The sequence below is a fragment of the Actinia tenebrosa genome, unplaced genomic scaffold (assembly GCF_029948245.1).
Source record: "Actinia tenebrosa isolate PJP-AT-01 unplaced genomic scaffold, QUT_ActTen_1.0 PGA_scaffold15__27_contigs__length_11533743, whole genome shotgun sequence".
In the NCBI taxonomy this organism is placed as follows: domain Eukaryota; kingdom Metazoa; phylum Cnidaria; class Anthozoa; order Actiniaria; family Actiniidae; genus Actinia; species Actinia tenebrosa.
The window spans coordinates 3,110,725-3,134,603 of NW_028292575.1; the positions used below are offsets into that span (position 1 = coordinate 3,110,725).

General features: G+C 42.5%; 1 protein-coding gene across 1 annotated transcript in view; it reads left to right on the forward strand.

The window, feature by feature from the left end:
- The first annotated feature begins 230 nt into the window (after positions 1–230).
- Positions 231–23,879, forward strand: part of LOC148910843 (very long-chain specific acyl-CoA dehydrogenase, mitochondrial-like) — a 24,404-nt gene continuing 755 nt past the window's right edge. The window contains exons 1-14 of the mRNA XM_089030637.1: positions 231–410; positions 990–1,050; positions 18,830–18,908; positions 19,193–19,257; positions 19,531–19,623; positions 20,010–20,051; positions 20,683–20,790; positions 21,134–21,160; positions 21,276–21,341; positions 21,691–21,758; positions 22,179–22,224; positions 22,649–22,734; positions 23,220–23,268; positions 23,821–23,858. Coding sequence (XP_088886763.1) covers positions 328–410; positions 990–1,050; positions 18,830–18,908; positions 19,193–19,257; positions 19,531–19,623; positions 20,010–20,051; positions 20,683–20,790; positions 21,134–21,160; positions 21,276–21,341; positions 21,691–21,758; positions 22,179–22,224; positions 22,649–22,734; positions 23,220–23,268; positions 23,821–23,858 — 911 coding nt within the window. The 5' untranslated portion in view covers positions 231–327. The remainder of the gene's footprint in view (positions 411–989; positions 1,051–18,829; positions 18,909–19,192; positions 19,258–19,530; positions 19,624–20,009; positions 20,052–20,682; positions 20,791–21,133; positions 21,161–21,275; positions 21,342–21,690; positions 21,759–22,178; positions 22,225–22,648; positions 22,735–23,219; positions 23,269–23,820; positions 23,859–23,879) is intronic.

Here is a 23,879-nt window from a genome sequence, read left to right on the forward strand (position 1 = left end):
ACAGGGTTACCAACCGTATGCGATAAATCTAACTCGATTTTGCGACAAAATAACAAATTACATTTTGAGGTTTAGTTATAAATGTCAATCCATATGTACGTCACGGTCATATCGAATGTTTTACCAGGAAATTAAAGGAAATGTTGTTTGATTACTTACTTTTATCTAAACTGGGCTTGCTGTGGTAAATCAAAGTGGACTTTGGACTTTGATTGGTCGTGATGGGCTGGTACTACATCGTTTGTTGACGTATCATCAGTTCCATCGCATGTGTTGACCTTCATCACAAATTATCCCAGAAAATCGTACCAAAAAAACACTTTTATTATGCTCAGATCAAGATATTCTATAATTTCAAGGGTTCCCTATTTAACGAGAAGTGTTGTAAGCGTGGTTCGGTCGCCAAAGAGGTAAGAAATAAAGCTTTCGTGATGCGATCAGATGGCAGTTTCATCGGCATGCATGTCACACACGAGATACTACGTTACTTAGCCTCTGAAATGTTTATTAAAACATATAAATCAGAATAGAGTGTCTTATATTATTTCTTACTGAATATAAGAATTATCGACACAGAACGTATCGGTTATTCTTCCTTTGAGGTTATAATATAATGGCGGAAATGCTAAATTTTTGTTATGCAACAACAACTAAGTACTGTATTTTTTTAGACACGTCAAAACCTAGTAAAACTCGAGTTCAATAGAGTATTTATAAAAAGTGCTTCATAAAACACTTCATAAGAAACTACTGCTGGCGGGATTTCTTTATCAGCATTTACTTGTACTAAAATGTTCAATAAAGCTGCCTTTTGATACCACAAGTCATAAAACTTTGTAGCTTGGTTTCAAAGTCCAATTTGAAGGATCTAACTCTTTGAATCTTCTTATCTTTTAATTCTATAAGTAAAATAAGAAACCAAAGCTTACCATACTATCAGTTTAACGTATATATTGATGGGTTTTAATCCTTTACACAATAATTTCCAGGTTTGATGTAGCTTATCCTGTAATCACAGGTGTACAAAGACAATATGCAACACAAACAAAGGTCAGTTAGCTATAATATATATTTTTTAAATTCTGAAATTTAGGTACGTTATTGCAGTTTTCGATATTCTACAGACTCTCATTTAGTAGTATAGGGAATGGGGGTTCCAGCGCAATCTCAACACGGGCAAGACCCGTGTCAAAAATCCACCTACGGAAACAACCCACTCCAAGTGTGGTTGGGGGCAACAGCGCAAATATGTTAGTCTATATATGGAGTGCGAAGATTGTAAAGAGTTTGTTTATGATTTCTGTGTAAAGTGCTTGAAACCCAAGTTTGTACCTACTAAACCAAATAAGTATATTTGTTGTGGTAAGAAAATGCAAATAGAAGACGACACGTCAGCACAGTGTTACGAATGTGGTAAGAATATTCGTAATGCCGTACCAAATGCTACCAAAGAGCAATATTACGCCAATGGAGGTCGTAAGAAGACCCCATACAAAAGAATAAAATACTTTAGGGACTGGATGAGTCATATCCAAGGTTATCGGCCGGTATATTTAGACAACGAAGTAAAGAAGAAAATCGTAGACCATTTAGAAGAGCCAACCCCGCAAAGCTTAAGGAAAACGTTGAAAAAATTAAAACTAGGAAAATATTACAAAGCTATTCCCTATCTTTTGTCTGAAATTACCGGTAAGTCTATTCCCGAGGTTTCTGATATGGCAAAAGCCGAGTGGATGTTTTGTCAGCTGAATAAGGATATTCCTTATTACCCTGACGTAATTTACGAAATATTTTACAAAATAGACCCCAACCACCCCCTGTTAGGATGGATTCCGAGAAAATAAAAATGCAAAACTGGCGTTTATTTTGCCAGAAACCCCACTGGGGAATGCATCGCGCAGAACACCAAGCTATCCCCAGTGGGGTTTTTTGCATTTTGGGCTTACGGGGCTTATTTCATCCCGCGCCAGAGGCCCTCTAGTACGTACACATATATCTTTCTTACGACCCACCAGAGGGTGAACTCCGGACAGCGTCCCGAGACACCCCCTGACTTTTCCAACTTTTCCTCACGAAACCCCCCATCGCGGGGTTGAATCGCACTTTCTACCCCTCCCCCACGGTTGCTGTGAGTGTGGGGAGGCTTTTTTTTTTCACTCACAGCAACCGGTCCAAATGCGTCTACAGCGAGGCTCGAACTCGGGACTTTAGGCCTCCCCAGCTCCAAAGTCCCACGATCACGAGCGAACGCCAGACACATCTGGACGCTTATGTATGTGAAAATTATTATATTTAATCTGCATAATTTCTAGACTGACGTTCGATATGTAAATAGAATCCCGTCACGCTCTTTTCGAAGCAGATGTTTACTGAGCAAGCTTTCTTTGAAGCTCTTCTTTCGCTTCTTGATAGATCTTTTTGCGAGATTCCTCGGAAAGATCTCTTACGACTGTTTTTTTATTCCTTATGTCCGTCTTTAATTTCTCGTACTTTTCCTCTTCGGCTAAGATAAGCGAGAATTCTACGTCGTCTATCTTTCTGTCACGCAAAGCCTTTGAGACAAGGTCAGTAATTGTATTTACTTTAGCCCTTGACAGAGCTATTGTCGTGTCGTGTTTTGATATTTTGCTTGACAACTGTTTCATAATGCCCGTAGCAACAGCCGAGATAATACCACAGGCTGCCCCAACGCCGGCCAAAGGAACTCCAACAATTATTCCCGGTCCAGTAAGCGAAGTAGCAACGCCGGAGCCCGTTAACACAACAGATATGGACCCTGAAGTTATCGCAATCTTATGTAGCGTACTCCGGGCTCTGACGTACTTTTTTCTAACTTTTTCATAGTGTTTTGTCTGCCCTTCCAAGTAAGCCAGGATTAAGTTCGCTTTATTCAGACGAAAGTTTTCAGCGTTTAATTCGTTAGGTTCCTTAGGAAGTTCAGGATAAAGTGGAGGTGCTGATGGTATAACATCCATTATATATACTAATGTACGACGCTTTTGGGAATGATATTGAGGAGCAGCCACATCATGACAACAGGGATTACTGGAACTGGAGGGCCTTTAGGAAGATGTTTCCGCATGCAGACCCTAGTAAGTTCGAAAGAAGACCCGATGGGATTTACTTTAACGGCTCCAGAATGTACAGTAATGCGGACTTGGAGCAAGTAGGTGATCAGGTGCAGCAATTGACGATTGTACACCCCGTTCATAAACCACCAAAACCCGAGCATAAAGCACCCAATTTTCCTAGAAACTTATTATTAACCACGGAAGATTACCCATTTTACGATGCTGAAGGTGGTGTAAACAACTTTGAAAAATTGGTAACGCATCTAGAGATTTTAGTGGGTAAGCAATCATTTAACGTAGTAGTAAGGAATATCTTTAAAGAGACGATGTTGAAGCATACGTCAGGTAAAGAGGCCAGGGAATGGTTAGCAGGACCCAACATGCGGTATTGGCCACAGCAGTTAAACTTTGCTATTTGGGCTGCCACTAAAGGCTGTGGTGTTGCCGCGGACATGTTCCACATTTCATTTATGCGGTTTCACGTTGCCTTTACGGTAAGGAGGTTGTTGAAGGAGCTTAACGTACCCCTACCGGGAGATGGGGTATTTAATCCAATGAATAACCGCTACGACTCCGCAGCCCTGGAAAGGTTAATTAATGAGTTCAAACCACAGCAAAAAGATTTTCGTTATAAGGAGGGTAAGACGCATGGGCTTGGCATTGTTTATGTTTGGGGTGCCAATGGTGAGAAGCCAGCCGACTACGGGCATCAGGAATATCCAAGTGATGAGTTAGAGTTTAGCGATATGGGTGGTGATAAGGGTAATAATTCATTAATTACTAGAATTCAAACAAACTACCCCGGCACTTGGGATCCGTTCGTGTTAATGAAAGGAAAAGGTCTAAGAAACCTAGCCAGGATTAACCGTAGCATAGAAGCATTCGTGTACTGCATCCTGGGAGCGCAGGTAAATATCCGCAACCCCATTGTTGGATCCCAAGGCGCTTCACAGGAAACGCAACAAGAATTCCTAACTTTATTTGAGTCTGCAATAATAGAAAATGACATATCTAAATCGGTGCAGAGATATCAATTGGCGGTGCAGCAGTCTAAAGTGCGACTGGATTACGCTTTGTCGCCTGGTTGTTGGTTAATGCCAAGTAATTTGGTTATTAACACCAATTCCGTTGTGGGTTATAACAACAAACTTCAACGAGCTACTAAGGATATGAAGTTTGGGGCGAATGACGTGAACTCTGACACTCTTAGGAACATTCCTCACTTCGTAGAGAAGCCGAAAAAGTCACACGAAACGAAGCTACCCACAGTTAAGAAACCATCAAAGAAGGTCCTACCTGCGATACCTGAGGAATATGATCATAACTTATTAAAAGCCGGTCTAGCAGCTGCAAGCATTGGTCTGAGTTATTATATATGGCGATGAACAACCCCTACGTAGCTGGAGTAGATTGTGTCTATACGACTTACACAGGCGAGAAAAAATACACCCAGGCATCTTGGGTTGATGTCACGGGGATGTCCGTGGATTTGAACTACTCCGGAAAGAAGTTGATATTATGCAGCATTTCTTTGGGGGCCGTTAGCAGTGCGAATGTAGGATTTCGTTTCTGTGACGACAATGGAGTATTACAGCCCATGCGCGCGAAGACAAACAACAGGGAGCCTACGCATTTCTCAGTAGAGCCGCCAACGAATAGCTCTGAGAATCTTTCCGTTTGGACTTTCCACATGGTTGCTGATTGCCACGGAAAGGTAAAGCTGCAGATAAGAGTAGATGACACCGGGAGTGTTTGCATAAATAGCATAGAAAATCAAAGGAATACTGTCTATAACCACATGACCATCAGCACTTTGACGGTAATGAGCCTCTAGAAGGGAACTTGTTCCCTGTAATATATGAATCCATACGTGAGGGAAACGCGTTATACCCACCGCTTAGATGAAGAGGGATATGACAACGGCGCTTGGCATGACGTTGGACTGTGGGTTGAGGTTGGGGGAACTGCATTGGTCATTTGCACTATTAGCATTAATGCAAATACGCATGCGAATGTGGGGTTTAGGCTTATCGATGAGAATAATAAGCCCCTGCTTCCTTATCGAACTTCAACGAACACCAGGAAAGTTACCCATTTTTCGATGGAGCCCTACACTAGGTCCTCTGAAGACCTAACGCCAGTGACTTTTCATATGCTAGCCAATTGTAAATATGCTAAGTTGCAAGTCACTTCTGATGACGGCAAGTTTGGGATAAATCGCATAGGTCGCAGGCCTGCTAATGCAGCCTGGAGTCATAAGCCCATTTCTACCATGAGTGTGTTGCCGTTGGTTCCAAATTACCAGGGTGGTGCTAATACTGTCTTTCATTATCCTCAAAGCAGGGCACCGCCCGATGAGAAGGATAAGATCAAGCCTTCATCTTCTTCAGGAGGACCACCCCAATAGCTACAACTAATATCCAAATGTTATTCCCCACGAACTTCAACAGTTCGCCGCCGGCCCTAAGTGCCAGACTAAGAACACTACCAAGCAGCCCAGGAATGCCGGCTGCCATCTTTTTCCCTAAGTCCGTCAGCCCATTGCCTAATTTCTTTACGCCCGCGCCTGTAGCCTTAAGAGCGGATAGGATAACTCCTACTACGCTCGAAATAGCAATCGCGAATGCCAGCGGAAGACCATACTTCAAAAGGGCTCTTTTTACCTTTTCCTTGGTGGTAAGCCCCAGCTCCTTTTCCAGGTTTTCCTTTTGCGCCCGCAATTCCGCAAGGTGTACCTGAAGGGCTTCTGATTCCCTTTGAGCTGCTTCCCTTTCTTCCTCGGTACGAATTTGGTCCTCGATTACTTCTTGCTGCCGCTCTATTTGCCCCTCCAGGTCTTCGAGGGCCTGATCTCTTTGCCGGATTTGTTCTTCCTTAGTGTTAATTTCGGCAACCAACTGCCGCCGTTCCTCTAAAGAGCCGGTTATGATGATATGCAAGTTTTTAGCTTCCTCTTTTGTCAGGTCTAGCTCCTGTAAGGCGAGGTCGAAAGCCCTTTGGGCTTGGTCTCTATCGCGTAGGGCATTGTCTCTTTGTCCTCTAATTTCTATTATTCTTTGGGTTTTGTCATCAACTTCTCTCTTTTGAGCATCGAGAAGTAGTCGGTTTTGCCTCATGTATTCTGCCTCCCTTTCTTCCAACGTTTCTTGCAGTTCCTCGACGCGTTTTTCTAACGCAACCCTTTCATTTATGTTTTCCAATCTTTCTAACATGCTTCTAGTGGCACGCTGGAAGCCTTTTAATCTTGCTACGTCACCCCTAACTTCGCCATTTTCGTCAAAGAGGGGCTGCGGTTTTGTCCAGCGGTCTTTATCAGGAAATCTCAGGTCTTGAACGCTTATGAGGACTTTGTTTCCGCGTTCTGTGAGCCTTACGTCGTCAGCATCGAAGTGGGAATAGCGCTGCGTTAGCTCTTGCGTTGCCCACTCTACAGTTTCCCGCGCGGCTGCCTCAGGCTGCTCTATGTTTTGAAGCTCCAAGTACTCAGGGACGGGGCTGCCGTGGTTTTTTGATTGCCACATGCGATTCAAGGCGGCCTTGAAGCTTTTCCATCTATTACCATACTTGTTTTCTAGAGCCATGCCGTAGATTAGGGGGTCGGTTTCCGCGCCTTTAGTCCATGCGTCGTATTCTTCGTCGTTAATGTCGACTTGACCTTCTTCGGTGGTGGGGTCAAAATCCGTTCCTTCTACTTCCATTATATATGATAAGCTCAAAGTTAAACCCCAACGTATTACCTAAGCAGGTTGGCGGACTGAAAGCAGAACGCACCTTTCACCGAGTCACCTTTACCCCCAGCAGCGCTAGACCTGGAGAAACGCTGTACGTAGGTGTGCCTCGACTAACAGATAACCTAGTCTTAGTTCCTGGCACCTTAGCTTTAAGGTTTGATTTGACGGTGCAACCTACCGTCGCAGATGAAAGGATTATCGTTAACAACCTTGGTCGCAACATCGTCTCAAAGATGCGAGTAAAGTTTGCCGGGGAATCCCTCTTAGACTTAAACAACTATGACCTTTACACCACTTACAAAGATCTGTGGTTGACTGCATTCGAAAGGGCACAAAAGATAGAGCAGGGTATTGGTAGCACAATCTTACGTAAGGTTAGGACTCCTACCAAGACACAACCTACTGACGGCAGCGGAGAAACCGCAGTGGCAGATGCAAAGGCCATTAAGACAGCCTATGGTACTAAATACGTAATACCATTGGACTTTGAGGCTATTACCAGCCACGGAGTTTATTATCCTAGACAGTTGAGTGAGTTGCAGTTTGAAGTGACCTTAGCCAACATGACTAACATCATTGGCGGGTTAAGCACTGCGTTGTCGGGAAGTATTCATCCATACGCCATTACCAACCTGGAATTGCAGTATGAAACCATACACTCCGAAGATCTAGCACGTAGCGCTGGCATGGAATACAGTGCTGGAAAGGCTTTCTTGTACGACCACGCGGTAATGTACAAAACCTTTAGTTTCCTGGATAAGACAGACGCGGTAATTACTCAGAGCATTAATTTACCACGTCGTAGTCTTACGGGGCTGATGTTGGTATTTATTAAGCCTTATGAAGCCGGTAAGCGCGACTCTGAAGCCTTTCATAACCCCGGCATCACCAACGTCGGGATTAGCATCAATGGAGTTCCAAATAAGGTGTATTCGCAGGGAATGAAGCCCTCAGACATCTACAGGGAAATAAAAAGAAAGTTTGGGGATCAAGTTGCACCCGGTGAGTTCTTTACCGATAAGTATGCATTGTGGATTGACATGCGAACCACCAACGACGAGGATTTACATGGGCAGGGATTGCGTCTGGTAAATACCCAGGACGGCATTACCCTGGAAATCAAGCGTGACTTAAACGCTAGCGCAGGCGACTCAGACAAGATCAACGCATACATCTTCGTGGTGTCTGACGCCCAGTTGAGCGTAGAAATGAATCAGCTAAAGAGCGTTGCCTACTAAAGTATAATGGAAGTTTCCAATCCCCACGTAAACAAGCTAGAAACAACTATTGTTACGGTGTCCATACCACACATTTCCGTGCTAACGACACCAGTAACGAACATCCTTAGTCAAAGTCAAACCACAGCGGTAAGTCAACCCACGACGGATTTCGATTTTTGTCATGTTAAGGTGTGGCTGCGTGACATAAAGCGACATATGCAGCACTTTTTTCCCTTTGAACAAGAACAATGGGCAACCATAGAATTTCCCGGAGACCATTACGTTAAGCTGTATTTTACCAAAGGAGCAGTCGAAATGAAAAAGACGTACTGGCTGCAAATCAAACAAATTACCTTAATTCGTTTTTCGTAAAAAAAATATGGTATATATACGATGCTCCGCGTATTCGAAAACAACGAAACTAAACTGCAATGCATAGTGCAAGGCGATAAGCTGTACTTTAAAGCAAAGGAGGTAGCAAAGGCATTAGGTTATGCAGACACCAAAGATGCTATTAAAGTCCACGTGCGGGACAAGCATAAGAAGAGACTTAACGAGTTGGAGGTGAATCGCCTCCCTTCTGGTTCGCACCCCCCAATCCCTGTATGTGACGGAGGCTGGTTTGTATCAATTGATATTCAGCTCCAAACTGCCAACGGCAGAGTCGTTCCAAGATTGGGTCTTTGAAGACGTTCTACCTACGTTAAGGAAGAAGGGGAAATACTCGTTGGATGGTCCAAATAAGTTGACCTTCAAGATCGAGGATGAGTTCGACTTACATAAGAAGGTCATCGATAAGATACGCAGGTTTTACCCTACGCTGATATTAGCGCCTGGACTCGGGGAATTGCAAGATACCACCAGTAAAAGGATAAAGTGCTGGCAAAAGGGCTACCAGGCAGGTCAACCCGACATCCTAATTCTTAACTCCCATAAGAAATACAATGGGTTCTGTCTGGAACTGAAGACGCCAAAGGGTAACGGCGTATTGTCCGACAAACAAAAAGCGGTATTGACGCAATATGAAATGAATGGATACTTAACGATGGTAAGCAACGATTACGATCTGATCTGCAGGGAAATCGACCGTTACGTCGACGGCATTCGCATACCTTGCCCTTGGTGTGTTAAGGCTTTCAAATCGCATGAGAACTTACGAACGCACCAAAAGATATTTCATAGATATAATGATTCTTGAACAAACTCACTGGCGCGACTTGCTACATGGCATTTCATACGAAATAAAAAATTACGTCGTCTTCGAGGACATTAACCGTTTAAGGTTGGTCCTCTTAGACGGCAGCCAAGAGTACAGTCTTTGGGCACCTGACTGTGTAAGGTACGTACTGCAAGGTGAAGAATATACACACCTGCGTACCTATGGTAAGGTTAACGGTCGATGGAAGTTTGACATCGAACGTCGCCCGGAAGCTAATCCATTATGTGATTGATTAGATATTGGTCTGCTTCGACGGACCTCATTTTTTCTGTTATCTGGTAAGCGGATACGGTAATCAAGGCTCCCCCTATGAATGCTGCGATTTGAGGAATCATATATCTTTCTCATTTTTCCAAGCCTTTCGTACCGCCAGGTAATGGTCTAAAGGACGTGGTCGTACAGGCAGCACCAAATATGTTGACCGCTGCGTTGACAGCCACATTTATCGCAGATGCCGTCCCAGTGTTCTCGGTTCTCCCATTTTACTCCTTCGTAGTCGTCAAAGCATACGAAATCTTGGTCTATTTCCTTCTTACGTCGCGTGAGCGCCCGGCTGGTTTCAAGGGGGCAACATCGCTCTGCTAAATCGCCGTGGGTTTCACAGACGACATCTTCGAGGTGGTAACGACGACAGCGGTATTTATGCCAGTTCTCCTCGAAGTGAGGTTCATCGCAACGGAGACAACGGTCTTTGAGGCAGACTCTGTTCTCGCGGTGATATCGTAGGGCCTGTACAGTGGACAGTTCCTTACCGCAGTCACCGCAAAGGGTACTTACGGTCTTCTGACAGACTTTCTTGGAAAGATGGTATTGCAGTCGCTGCTTACTGCTGAAAGATTTATTACATCGCATGCACTCCATTATATACACCTTATTTTTTATTGTTATTTTGTTAAATGCTGCAAAGAGGTCTCAAGTAAGGATCTATCTTTTGTTGTTATTTTGTTAAGCCCCCATTAAAAGATGAGGTATCATTCTTTCTCATTGTTGAAACCAGCAAAAAGATAATCATGTTAACCATTCTTCGATCGTGATGATTTAACAAAATAACAATAAAAGATAGACCCTTACTTGAGACCTCTTTGCAGCATTTAACAAAATAACGATAAAAAAAGAAAGACCTATGCTAATTCCTCTTGCTGGGGCTTAGTAAGATCTTCTTTGCGACCTCTTACTCTTCTCGAACGTCGTCTAAAGTCCTTTGTGCTTTAGTATCCGCGGGACACCAATGTCCAACGAAGTCTTCTTCAGAGAATACCTTATTACAGTGACAGCAGCTGTGTTTCTTACGAGGCGTCGGAGGGGTAACGATGATGCAGTCAGCAGGTAGTTCGCACGTAATGCAGTCCATATATCTATGGGGGATATCGAATGAAGTCCTTAATGGACTCCTTAGCCCAGCCCGCCATTGTCAAAAGCGCGCCAAACCGTTCTGCACGCTTCAGACCACACATTTCATCGTACAATTCCTGTACGCGCTCTTTTAACCGGTCTATCTCTTCCCTTTGCATTTCTATGGTGTCTCTTTTATCCTTTGCGTCAGCGGTAATCCTTCTTACTGCTTCCACTGGTTCCATCTATATATGAACCCAGATCACATGCCTTGTAACGCTCTGATAGTAGGACCCACCGGCTGCGGAAAGACCCAGTTCATCGTGGAGCAGCTATTAGGATCCTTTAGATACCGCTTTGACTACATAGTGCTGCTTTGTCCCACCTACGTGAATAACCGCACCTGGACGGGCATAGGAGTGAAAGATGACGACTTCTTCGTAGATATCTTAGATCCTAACGAGTTATCCAGCCATTTGAAGTTCTGGCACAAGCAATTCCCTAAGGATACGCAGACTTTACTCATACTGGATGACATTGCCTGCGGGGACGACGTAAAAAGGCGCACCTCCGAATTAGTGAAGCTCGCCTTTAGCGGCAGACATGACAATATCAGCGTTTGGTTGCTTTCCCAGCAGCTTACCAGCGTCTCTAAGCCCTTTAGGGAAAACATAGGCTCTCTCGTAGTATTTTATACTCCGAGCAAGTCTGACCTGGAAACCATTTTAAGCGACTACGGCGGTGAGATAAGCAAGGAACAGCTGCACGAATACATGCGGCATTTAAAAACGCACCAACATTCCAAGATGATCTTCTCTTTGAGGTTTCCGTATGACGTTAACATATATGGAGATTGAGCAGCTCTTAGATGAAGTCCCCACACAGTTAGATGAAAGTAACCTCAAGGAACAACTTAACATTCTTGTGTCTTCTGGGAAGTGCAAGGAAATGATAGGCAAGGAACTCACCCATGAGCAGGTTAATAAGCTGTCAGAAGAGGAGGTTAAGAAGTTCCATAAGAGGTACGAGGCTGCCCTCGCAAGTAAAACCACCGACGCCGTCGCAGACTCCGCTATCCGACTTGCCACTAAATTGCTTGGACTTGCACTGCCTATAGACGACGTGGAGCAACTGCGGAAGGACATTAGCGAGGACTATGTCATCGCCCAAGAACTTAAGATAACCTGCGGGTGGTTGTCTTTGAAGTGCGGTAAGTTAATGGCAGTCGCCTCTGCGGCACTTCACGTAGCTCAGCATGTCGACTTGAAGGAGGTACTAGGTTCCTTCGGAACATCTTGGAAGGACTTCAAGAAGAACAGAGACGTTGAAAAGGTCTTCCAGGCAGCACTTACTGAGGTACCTGATCAAGTCACCTCAAGTACTTAGTCAAGTCGTTGTCAGGTCACCTCAAGTACTTAGTCAAGTCGTTGTCAAGTCACCTCAAGTACTTAGTCAAGTCGTTGTCAAGTCGTCATCAAGTTACTTGTCAAGTCCTTCAAGTCCCTTAATATAAGATGAGTGACACCGAAGAACAACCAGAAAAGGCTCCCGTAGAAGATACCAAGATTACCAAGGCTAAATCTCCGGGCAGAGTCGCTGCCGGTAAGAAGCTCGCGGAGATGAACAGGAAGAACAAAGCAAAGAAAGAAGAAAAGGTGGAGGAAGAGGAATCCTTCATTAATCCTGGGTACGTCATTGGCGCGTTAGGAGTCGCTATAGCAGCAGGCAGCCTTTACTTACAATGGCGGGCAACGAAAAAGGTAGAACCACCAACGTATCACGCACCTGTGGAGGTTAGAAAAAGTAAGATCCCTGAAATGGAGTAGATTTATCACCACGTACCGTGGCGACCTAGATTTTCCTTCTCGCTTTGTAATATAATGTCGACCGCGTTGTTGAAAACTGTTGAAGAAGCAGCTATCATTACTTCTATTGTTGCGGGTATTGGTTGGGTAGGTAAGAAAGTGCTCAAAGAAGACTTTACTGAAGACCCAAGCAAGAGCTTCGCTAACTTTGCTAAGATGACCGCTGCCGTAGGCGGGGCTATCATGGTAAAGGATTACCTACGGAAGGAAAAGTACCTACCTAATGTATAATGGTTAGCTTAGTCGCAGGTGGAGTCATTGCAGCTTTAGCATTTACAGGGGCTAATTATGGTGGTCAATATTTGGATAGATTAGTTAGAGGCGACAAAAGCGGTGCCGCCGAAAGAAAGAGACACGACTTAGCGCTGGAGAAATATCAAAGGGACGTTGCAGCTTGGAATGAAAAAAGACAAGCTTACAGGGATTGGTTGGATAAGAACTACCAAGACAAAATGCAGGCAGACAAGAACTTCGAAAACACAGACTACGCCTTCAAACTTTATGCGCAAGCACACCCCGCGGCATCGACGGGGTCGGTGCCCCTTAGAATGAAAAAGCCTCAGTTCAAGAATTACTACCAGCCTTCTAAGAAACAAAAAGACAGTGAATTGGTCTTTGTAGGAGTCGCAGGGCTGGCGGGAGGCGTGGCCTTGGCGTATCTAATATAATGATCGTCTTTTTGGAAAGCGACAAGAATGACTTTACCACGTATTTGAATCCTCCCATCAAAGCCTGTAAGGTTCGGTTGGTTAGTTGCTCTTTGTACAATTCTTGGTATAATTTAATTAATGGCTTTGTCATCGGAACTTCCGGCACCAAACCAAAAATACCAGATTCCCATTACACCCCAATAACACTGGCTAAGGAGCTAGCGAAGCATGGATACACTCTTACCACAGGATTGCCCCATGAAATGACATTCAAGAAAAATAATGGGAGCGCCAATCTAAAGGACAGTTCATTGGTAGAACTCCTGGGCCTTACTAGTACCACGATAAATAGCGGCAGTACATATGATGTGAAATGGAAAGTCGCATCCTCTTATGAAGTCTATTGCGACTTGGTCCATAGTTACAACAATGGAGAAAAGTCTTCTCTTATGTCCAAGTTTCTGCCCCAAGGTAATCCATTTGACCCAGTAGAATACACTCCCATTTCTTTGAGCTATGACTTGTCTAATTTGGTAGAAAGCATAAACATCACCATTAAAGTGGACGGAAAGACGGTGGATTTTAACGGACGTAAGATCAATCTTGTTTTGGAATTCATATAATGGGCCGCGTAGAGGACAAACTCAAAAGGATTTACTATGGGCCTGAAGGCTATTGGAAAGGAGCGTCAGCTATCAAGAAACTCGCGACCGCGGCCAGGGTATCAGAAGAAACGGCTAAGAACTGGTTGAAAAAACAAACCCTCTGGCAGGTTTATCTTCCCGTGCCCAAGTACATTCCCAGGCCCAGCTTTACCGTAAATACCCCTAATGAAGTACATCAGGCGGATTTGCTCTTCTTACCACATGACAAGGTGAGAAGAAAGACCTATAGGTACGCTTTGACCGTAGTTGATATCGCAAGCAGATACAAGGACGCCGAACCCATAATCAGCAAGGATTCTGGGGAAGTCGCAGAAGCCCTAGGTAGGATTTATAAGCGCGTCTTGAAATGGCCTAAGCTGCTGCAAGTGGATGCGGGAACGGAGTTCATGGGCGTGGTTACTAAGACCCTGAAAGACCACGACACTAAAATTAGAAGAGCTAAAGCAGAGTACCACAGGGGTCAAAGCATTGTCGAAAGATTCAATAAGACCCTGGCCGAGCGTCTCTTTGGATACCAGTATTGGAAAGAGCTGGAAGATCCCTCCAAACGCAATAGGGAATGGACTCAGAGGCTCCCCCAGGTCGTCGCAGCTTCGAACAACGAGGCGGCCAGGGCTACGGGAATGAAACCCAGGGATGCCATAAAAAAGAAACACGTGGAACACAAGTCCTTCATCAGAAGTTCGAGGGCGGTCTTCCCCCATGAAAAGAAATTAGGTAATGTCACGGTTCGATATCTCTATGAGCCGGGTGAATTAGAAGGAGGATCCAAAAGAGCTACGGATCCTAATTGGTCTTTGGAAACTTACCAGATCCGAAGTGCGATAGCTAAGAAGGGTCAGCCCATCTTGTATTATCTTCATGATGGTCCCACGCGTGGGTTCGTCAAAGAAGAACTGCTTATCGTGTGATGTCCGAATGCTATCGTATGCACTCCGTCATCACACATCCATCGCTTACCGTCAAATGCAGACAGTGACACCTTCTCCTGCGTGACGTTATGTATCTGATGACCATAGCTGCGCAGGCTGTTCATCTTATGCCGCTGTTCCTTGCGTGTTCGTAATACGTTGAGGTAGGACTCGTGCGTAATGTCCTTCTTAACCACATATTTTTTTACGCCTTTAGCTTTCTTTTCTACGCCGTCTAACTTTAGCACGCTGTACATCTTTGGTTTCAGACCCACGTATTCCACGATGGGTTTTCCTAACATTTCGTCTTTCATCTTCCCAATTACCTTCTTATTCTTCGCAGAGTAAAGGAAGTGCTCCTTCGGGTAACCGCTGGTGTCGTACTCGTCTATGTCGGGGAGGCAGTCTTTGTAAACGTCTTCCGTTTGCACTTCTAGAATTAGGGAGTCGGTGTCTGTGTACAGGAGGCGACAGCGGTCTCCGTACTTTGGCTTAAGCTTATCGTAGTAGAACTCGTACATAAGCAGCTTCGATAGATCCAGCACCGTAAAGCCTGTGTAAACGGGCTTGTTTAGTAAGAGGTTTGCCCTTTTCATGTGAATCACGTAGAAGTTCAGCATTTCTACGTATCTAACGAAGCCTGGCTGTGACACGTATGCTTCTGCTTCCTCTTTGGTGCTGACTATTTTTACGCTTACGCGCTTGCGGATGTTCTCCATTGTCTTTCCGAACACGCTGTTGTTCATCAGTTTGAAGAGGTTTTTCTCGAAGTCATTTTTCGCTGCGGTACGCTTTTGCGTGTTAAAGTCAATGTAGGGGCGCATCCAGGGTTCCTGCGTGAATTTTAGGACTCTGTGGATCTTCTCTACGCGCATTCCGTGTCGCACGTAGAACTGCAGGTTGCGGTAATGTACCACATACTTCTTCTTATCCATCAGGTTCATAGTTAGTTTCCTGTACGGTTTGTAACCAGGGCACATTTGCTTTTGCAGCGGACTTAGCTGCTTAAATGGTATCTCTATCACTTCTGGTGCTAAGGGGAACTCATTGTGTTCGTCGTGCAGGCGCTCTGGGTACTCCAGATCCACTTCTAAAACGTAACCCTTGTCTTCCTCCTTTCCTACCTGCATGTAGAAGTCTATCGGCTTCACTGGATCCCATTCGAAGTCTCTCACAGGTAGGTACTGTGACATTGCCCAACCATAAAGGTTATTCGCATCCAGGTAGTAAATGTATGTGGTTGGTTTCTCTGGGTCGTGCTCTACTAAGGGGTTGTTTGCGCGGGCGTAACGTCGGCTGGGTCCGCATACGCCGCCACGAATACCGTCTTCCATAAACCGATACATGTCGTACTCCGTTAGGAGATCCAACTGCGCATTTGTCTTCTTTAACAAAGCACTCCAGCTGAGCCCAGGAGCCGTGTAGAAATTAGCGGGATCCAATCCGTAATATTCTATAGCCATCTTTCTGAAGCTTTGGAAAACGTCTGCAAGCAGCACTACGTCAGACCTTAGGTAGATGTCGTGGTAGTCCCCCATGTTCTCACAGGAGTACTTTTCCCACACGTCTAACGCATGCTGGTACTCCTCATCCTTTATGCCGGACTCGTTTAGGGTGCTGTAGAAGCGATCTTTGGGTGGTAGGGACTCTTTGAATCGATCCCAGGAGTCCATGTATTCGTATGGGTAGACTCCTTTCCTTTCCGCGCCATATTGACTGGAAATGGGAAAGTTGGTGTTATACTTTACGAGGTTTGCTAAGGAGTCCGCCATAAACTGCTGCGAATCTAAGAACTTTAGCTTACCCACAGTTACGGACATGTAGCGCTCTTTGTTGTTGGGTATGCATTTGACGTCGGAGCCGTCTGTTCCTTGTAGTAGCAAATGGGAGTCGTAACCGCGGAGGTTGTGAAAGAACACCGGAATCTCCATGTCTGGATTTACTTTGAAGTTTATATTGCATTTCCAATGAGCCGCTCCTCTGTATTTACCCGTGATGTGGCAGTGATCCCTAACCTTATCCACATAGAAATCCTCAACAAATGCTTTGTGGCAGTGAATGCAGTGCGTGGAGGGCTTTCCCGGCTTCTCACCTTTCTTAGCATACTTCCCGCATTTAAAATGAGCTTCTCCTAGATACTTTCCATCTTCATCCCACGCTTTCTTGGCTCGTCTTCCAAACTGAAGAAGCGTATGTTGACAAATGTGGCATTTTTTTGCCTTGTTAAAAGCCTCCTGGTTCTCTTTGGTAAATTCCATCTTCTTTGGACGTCTTAATTGTTCTCTAATCTCCCCCTCCTCTTCTCGCAATGCTTCTAGAAACTCATTAGCTGCGTTCTTACCTCGGTAAATCACAGGAGGGTTTGCTTTACCGTCTGATCTGACTACTATGTAACCAAAGGAGCAGATCTCGTGTAATCCTACCTTATTCGTGGCACCACGTTTCTGCTCTTCCTTAGTTATCAACGCTTCGAAGTCTGCATATATCACGTAAGGTACCTGCATCTGCTTTTGATGGTCTGCGTATGAAAGCTCTTTGTTGGTGGGCATCTGGATCCGTTGCGCCACTTCTTCGACTCCGCGGCAGATCTCATCGTGTTTCTTTAGGGTATTTAAGGATGTAAATGACAGCAAGCAGCAGTCACAGAAGTACTTTTTGCCTTTGTGCTTAGTATGTCTGTAGAATAGTCTGCTAATGTGTTTAACCCATGAGTAGTGTCCGCCGTGGTAGAATAAATGTACGCGCTCTCCTTTACTTTTTGACAGAACTAACGGTACTATCGTCTGCTCTCTGACTCCGTAAACGTTAATTGCTAGATCGTTTATTTCCTCAAATATGGGGATGTCTATCAACTGCATGGGAAATTCCACACCATCCCACTCTAAATCATCTGTGGGATACTTACTTGTCCTACAGGGATCCTTCTCTGCTGGATACAGTGCAGACCTGATTGCCCACATAAAGCATCGATCGTCTTCATTCTTCACGTTTACAATAGCCTTCTTCCTTTCTACCCACGTTGGTAGCGGTACGTAACTCCCCCCTCGTATGGGTACGTACCTGGCCATACTTATCTCTATTCCTTCAACCTCCTCTACTGTCCAACCCGATCCTTCTTTCGTGTAGTTAGACAGCGACTCCATTATTGCTTCTAAGGCTTCACTGAGTGACCTATCCAGATTCGTGGATTCTAATATCACTAACGACTTTGATCGCAACATTGCTGTCGTCATTACCTCGTCTTTTGACAAACTTACTTCTACCATTATGCTCGCTTTCAGGGCTCCTAATTCTTCTATACCTTTTCGGAGAGTCCTTTTAACCTTCCTTTCTGACTGACGCCAAAACTGTCTAACGTCAATCTCACCGTTACCGGGTATTGACACCGTGCTGAAGTTGCTTTGGGATTCCATCTATATAATAGGAAATATTTTATACCTAATACCAAGCACTTTTTAGGTCGTCGTAGTCGTACTCACAGTCCTGACAATGCCAAAACAATTTAACCTTAGTCTCAAACTTCTTACCACATCCACAATCATAACTGCTCATACACTTCGTCTTCATTTTCAAATGCTTTTTCAAATCCGCTTCTTTCTTAAAAGTTCTCTTACATTCTTCGCACTCCATATATAGACTAACATATTTGCGCTGTTGCCCCCAACCACACTTGGAGTGGGTTGTTTCCGTAGGTGGATTTTTGACACGGGTCTTGCCCGTGTTGAGATTGCGCTGGAACCCCCATTCCCTATACTACTCATTTCAACAGCTTGTTGTGAAATTGTTTTTTAACTGCCGCCAGTCAAGAACATGAAAGGTACCAACTGATTGTTTTTTAATGATAACATCAAAAAAAAAAAACTTCAGCAAGCAGCTTGTAACTACTGAGTTCACAGAATATGGAAAATCACAGTATTTAATGTTAAAGCATCAACCCTCACCATATTTCCTGCCCCCTTCCCCTCCACCTATCATGTGCCACCATTTATGAGTAAGGTAATGTGGTTTGATCCCATTTTGACAAAACAAGGGCTTTCCTCTTAGTCAAAAACCAGTTCTAAAAATGTAATTTTTCAATAACCTTGTTTTTCACAGGGGATAAGAAATACATCTTTAACAAGATAATTAAATAATCATATGATTTACAAAATCAATTGCATTTTAGAATCAAGAATCCAAATCCTTTGCAATGGCTTTGTTCAAAGGGCATCTTGAAGCAGAGCAAGTATTCCCATTTCCACAAGGTATGTACTAGTACAATGAACAGGATTAGTTGTCTTCAGTTTAATTATGATTCAAGTTCAATTTAATTTTTTCAAGTGATTAGTGAGTGATTGGGTAAGGGGTCAAATGTGTCTTCAAGCTTCCAAGTAAAACAATTCACAGTGAGCATATATGCTTTGAACGTCATTTTATACTAAGTATAAGTATGTTTCGTTCTATTTTACAAAAAAATAATAAAGAAGCTGTAACAAATTAATTTTGTTAGCTACCACTATATAGTTCAGTGTTACTTTGTTGTTTACAGTGCTTGATGCTGATCAAGAAGAAACTCTAAAAGCCCTCGTCGATCCTGTACAAAGGTTTTTCGAGGTTAGTATGGTGCATGTGAAGCAATATTATTGTCAGCTATATATTGCTTGACGTCATTTTGGAATGTTCATTAGTAAGCTATAGCTGAATCACAAGTTTTCACATTGAATATGTAATTATTTCTGGCTGACAGCATAGATTTACAGTCACCATGGCCACTCGTCATGTAGCCCCCAACCATCTAGCCCCCTACCATCTAGCCCCCTATATAACATATTTTTTCATTAATGTCCTGTTTGAATAAATATTAAAATTCAGTGTTTTCATTTCCAGGAAGTCAATGACGCTGCCAAAAATGATGAGCAGGAAGCAGTCAGTGATGATGTCATGCAAAGTTTGAAAGAAATGGGTGCTTTTGGGTTACAGGTTGGTTCTAGTCACATGCTTAAATTATTATATTATCTTATATTATCTGTAAAAATTTCCAGTAAGTTTGTTGATTAACCCCAATCACTCTAAGTTAGCCTTGGCATGACTTAGATTTCCTTAGAGGTTTTGCACTAAATTCTCAATCACATGTACAACATTGAACCATTATTTGCCATCATGACAAAATAGGTTCTTGGTCGATGTCAATTAAAGTGTTTTAGGCACATGCCTATGGAATGTCTTGGAAATTAAAGAAATTGATTAAAACATCCACCAATACCTACTTAATCAAGGACAATGATTTTACAGGTGCTATACAGAGAAGCACTGTCAGTAAAGCTTCAATTAAAGTAATATGTCTTTTGAATTCATTTTTATTTCAGGTTCCCACAGATTTAGGAGGTATAGGGCTGACTAACACCCAGGTAAAACATACATAAACCATCAAGAAAAGATGATTGAACACTTTCTCTCATTCATTTCTCCTATCCATTTAGTGTTGTGTGGTGTCAATAGTGTAGTACATGTGTACAGGGGCTGCAGAGCACCCTAAAAAGTGTGAGGGGGAGGGGGGGGGGGGGAGAATATAAGAAACAAGTATGGCTAAAAGGAAAAAGTAGAGGGGAAGAAGCTCCCCTGCCTCACACCCTCTGGTATGAGGCCCCCGGTGGATTGAACCTCAGGATTGATGGTTAAAATACATATTTTCAAAAATATTTTTTCATACGTCCTTGATATCACTCAACTGTCAGCATTGCTAAAATAGCGATCTTGTGATGTGACATTCAAATCATCAGAAATCAACCAAGTCACATGAACTATATTTGGAGCTCTTTAAATGGTCACATGAGTTAACGACTAAAATTCAAAATGCAATCAATTCTTGTTTTGGTGTTGTTAACTCAGTTGAGTGAAATTATTAATAGTAATTTTTGCATATTTTGTTCATTGTCTGCATTTATGTGTTTCTTATATTGTATTTCATGTTTCCATCATGTATTATATAAGATTTGTTATACTTCGATCCAATCATCATTAATTCATGCTTTGTTTCAGTATGCAAGACTGGTAGAGATAGTAGGTTCCTTTGATCTTGCTGTAGGGATTGTCCTTGGGGCTCATCAGTCTATTGGTTTTAAAGGAATCCTTCTGTTTGGAAACAAGGTAGCTTTTCTTTAATACTTCTAGATGACCATAAAATTTGATTGATGCTGTGGAATTCACCCTTCTCACAGTAGCGTGGCATTATAAGATATTTGATAAAAGGATATTGCAAAGAGGAGTTTACACTGATTAAATGTGTCACATTGATAGTAAATTTGCAAAGTTTTGTAAAGATTACCCATAAGCTGATAAAAAAATGCCCATAAACTGATACAAAATGTTTCTATGATTTCATCTGCTAAGGATTTGTCGCTATTTACTGGTGCACAATTTTCACAACCATTGTGTTTCTTATGGAGTCACATTTATGATTTAAATTGTTGTTTTATTTTTACATTTTTAGGAACAAAAGGAAAAGTATTTGCCTCAGGTAAGAGTGTTGTCTGTGTTGATTGTGTAATTCCTCAATTTACACTATTGGACTGGTTTATTCCTAATGTTCAGTGAGCATACAGTATCTTAAGTGTTATCATTGTCTCTTTCAGGTATCAGTTGCCAGTAAATATGCAGCTTTTTGTTTGACAGAACCTTCAAGTGGGTCAGATGCAGCTGTAAGTACATTTTAGTTTACAATATTTACAATTAAGGCATGCCTTTCTTAGGGAGTAGTCAATATGAGGGCTGATGCAAATAGGGGTAACTTCATTTGTGTACAGGGAAAAAAGGGCAGCTTTGAACTATTTATACATGTAATGTACAGTGGTATAATGTTTGTAACCCTTCTTTATGCATAGCAGGGCTAATGCCTATACTCCTTGTAAATAACTACCATTCCTAACTGTTCTATTCGTGAAATTCGATGATTTTCTGATTTTTTCAAAATAATGTCAATAAACAAAGGACAATATTTGAAAAACACTCAAAATGTATTATTCTAAATATTTTCTCCTTGTTTGACAGTCTATCAAAACTCGAGCTGAGCTGAGTAAAGATGGGAAGCACTATATACTGAATGGTGGAAAATTATGGTAAGATCACAGGCAACCCATCTTCATTCTAGTCATGATAAGGAGAGTTATCAAACTCATGAGAATAATGCTTTCTGTATAATCAAACTGTATCTGCATGCATCCGAACACAATCTGTTGATTAGGTTAGCCTGTGTATCAGCAACAGATTTCTTGTTCTAGACTGTAGCTACCCTTTGTGTATTCACAAGTTGAAAATCAAACATGTACTTAAGAAATAGAAAACCCATGGGCATACTGTGTGTTGTTATAAAGCATGCATGGTTTTGCAGAACACAAGAAGTGCAGCATATGTACCGAGTGGTTCTCAATACTTCTCAAGTGTTCTGCCAATCTCCAAGTGTAAAGTTATAGTATTACTGTAGAACTCTATTTCCAACATGATCCTTTTCTTTATGAAAATCACTTTTTCTTGTTTAGGATAAGTAATGGAGGAATTGCAGACATATTTACTGTTTTTGCCAAGGTAGGATTACCCATTTTGTATTCCATAATTTATGTCACATTTTGAAATCTTCACATCAATGAGGTGCAAAATGTTTTGGTTTTTTCATGGATCCATCCATCCATTTTTTCATTCTTTCTATCGATCTGGGCCTGGTTGTACGAAGCCTGGATAGCGCTATCCAGTGGATAAATCCTTATCCAGTGGATAAGTCGATGCTGTTATCCAATAAATTTATCCACTGGATAAGATTTATTCATCAGATAGTGCTATCTCCAGCTATGTACAACCTGGCCCTGTTTCTTTGTTTGTTCATATAACATATTCAGATCTCATAAAAAGGATCTTGAATAATATTTATTATGTTGAATGCAGTTTGTTTATAGTTTGTTGCAAGACTGAAACTAAATAAATAATGTATAAAATGTATGTTTTTTATTGCCAGACTCCTTTTAAAGATCCAAAGACAGGAGAGACAAAGGACAAAGTTACAGCTTTTATTGTGGAGCGAGATTTTGGTGGAGTAACAAGGTATAATTTATAAAGTAGGACTTCTGTTATGCAGCCACTGTTTACGGTAGGTGGCTGTTATCAAACTCCAGTTGGGTATATCTAATCTGTCAAACATTAGAGAGGATTGAGCCTTGTTGGACTCGCTGCCACACTCATATAGTGGTTAATTTGTATAACCACTGCCCCAATGTGATTGGATAGTGGTAAGTCATATCTTACCAACAAAAAGTGGGGAAACCAGAACAAATAGAGCACTTTACCTTGGGTGTAATGTTTTCCCATTTCAGATCATTTGTCATTCACTTGGTAAAAAAATGTCTGTACTAATATGTACCATATTCATGTGTCTTATCATGTTATGCACAACCATTAAACAAATAAATTATACTCTACTGCCTAGCAAATGACACATGATCTGAAATGGGAAGACATTGCATCCAAGATAATTAGGTATATTTTGTATTGATAGTGAACTACATGTAACTTGAATAATTATTATTTAGTGGGCCACCTGAGAAGAAAATGGGCATCAAGGCATCCAACACCGCTGAGGTGAGACTAGAGTTAATACAATATGAAAATCTTTTAGTTCTCAGTTGTCCTTCCAATTTTATTGATATCACAGTCAGGGCACTGCTAACTAACAGATCAAATTGGAATTTAGCTTGCTAGTTTTCGTGGAGGAAGGAATGAAAACCAGAGAAACCATAGAATCTAGAGAATCCCTCAAATCAAGTAAATATATAAATAAATCACTTTTATTTAAGTGTCTAGTCATTCTAGCGCTTTCGCACTAGTTGGGGACACTTTTCGCTCACATGCACTACCACTACATTTAATATTCTATGCACACAACGCTCAAATCACGTGTTGATTTTTATGAAAGGGAGGAAACCGGAGAACCCGGAGAAAACCCTCATAGCATAGGGGAGAGCCCTACTCGCATATGATGTTGAGTCCCGGAATCAAACCCGAAACCCCACGTAGTTGATAGGTGAATGAATTATCTCCTGCTATGACAACCTTGATCCCACAGTGGATTTCATGGAGTAGTGATACTTTAACCTATTATATTACCCTTTAACCTGCTTTGCTCTTTCGTAGGTCTACTTTGATAACGTCAAAGTCCCAATAGAAAACGGGTTCTTGGAGTTTTGTCAACA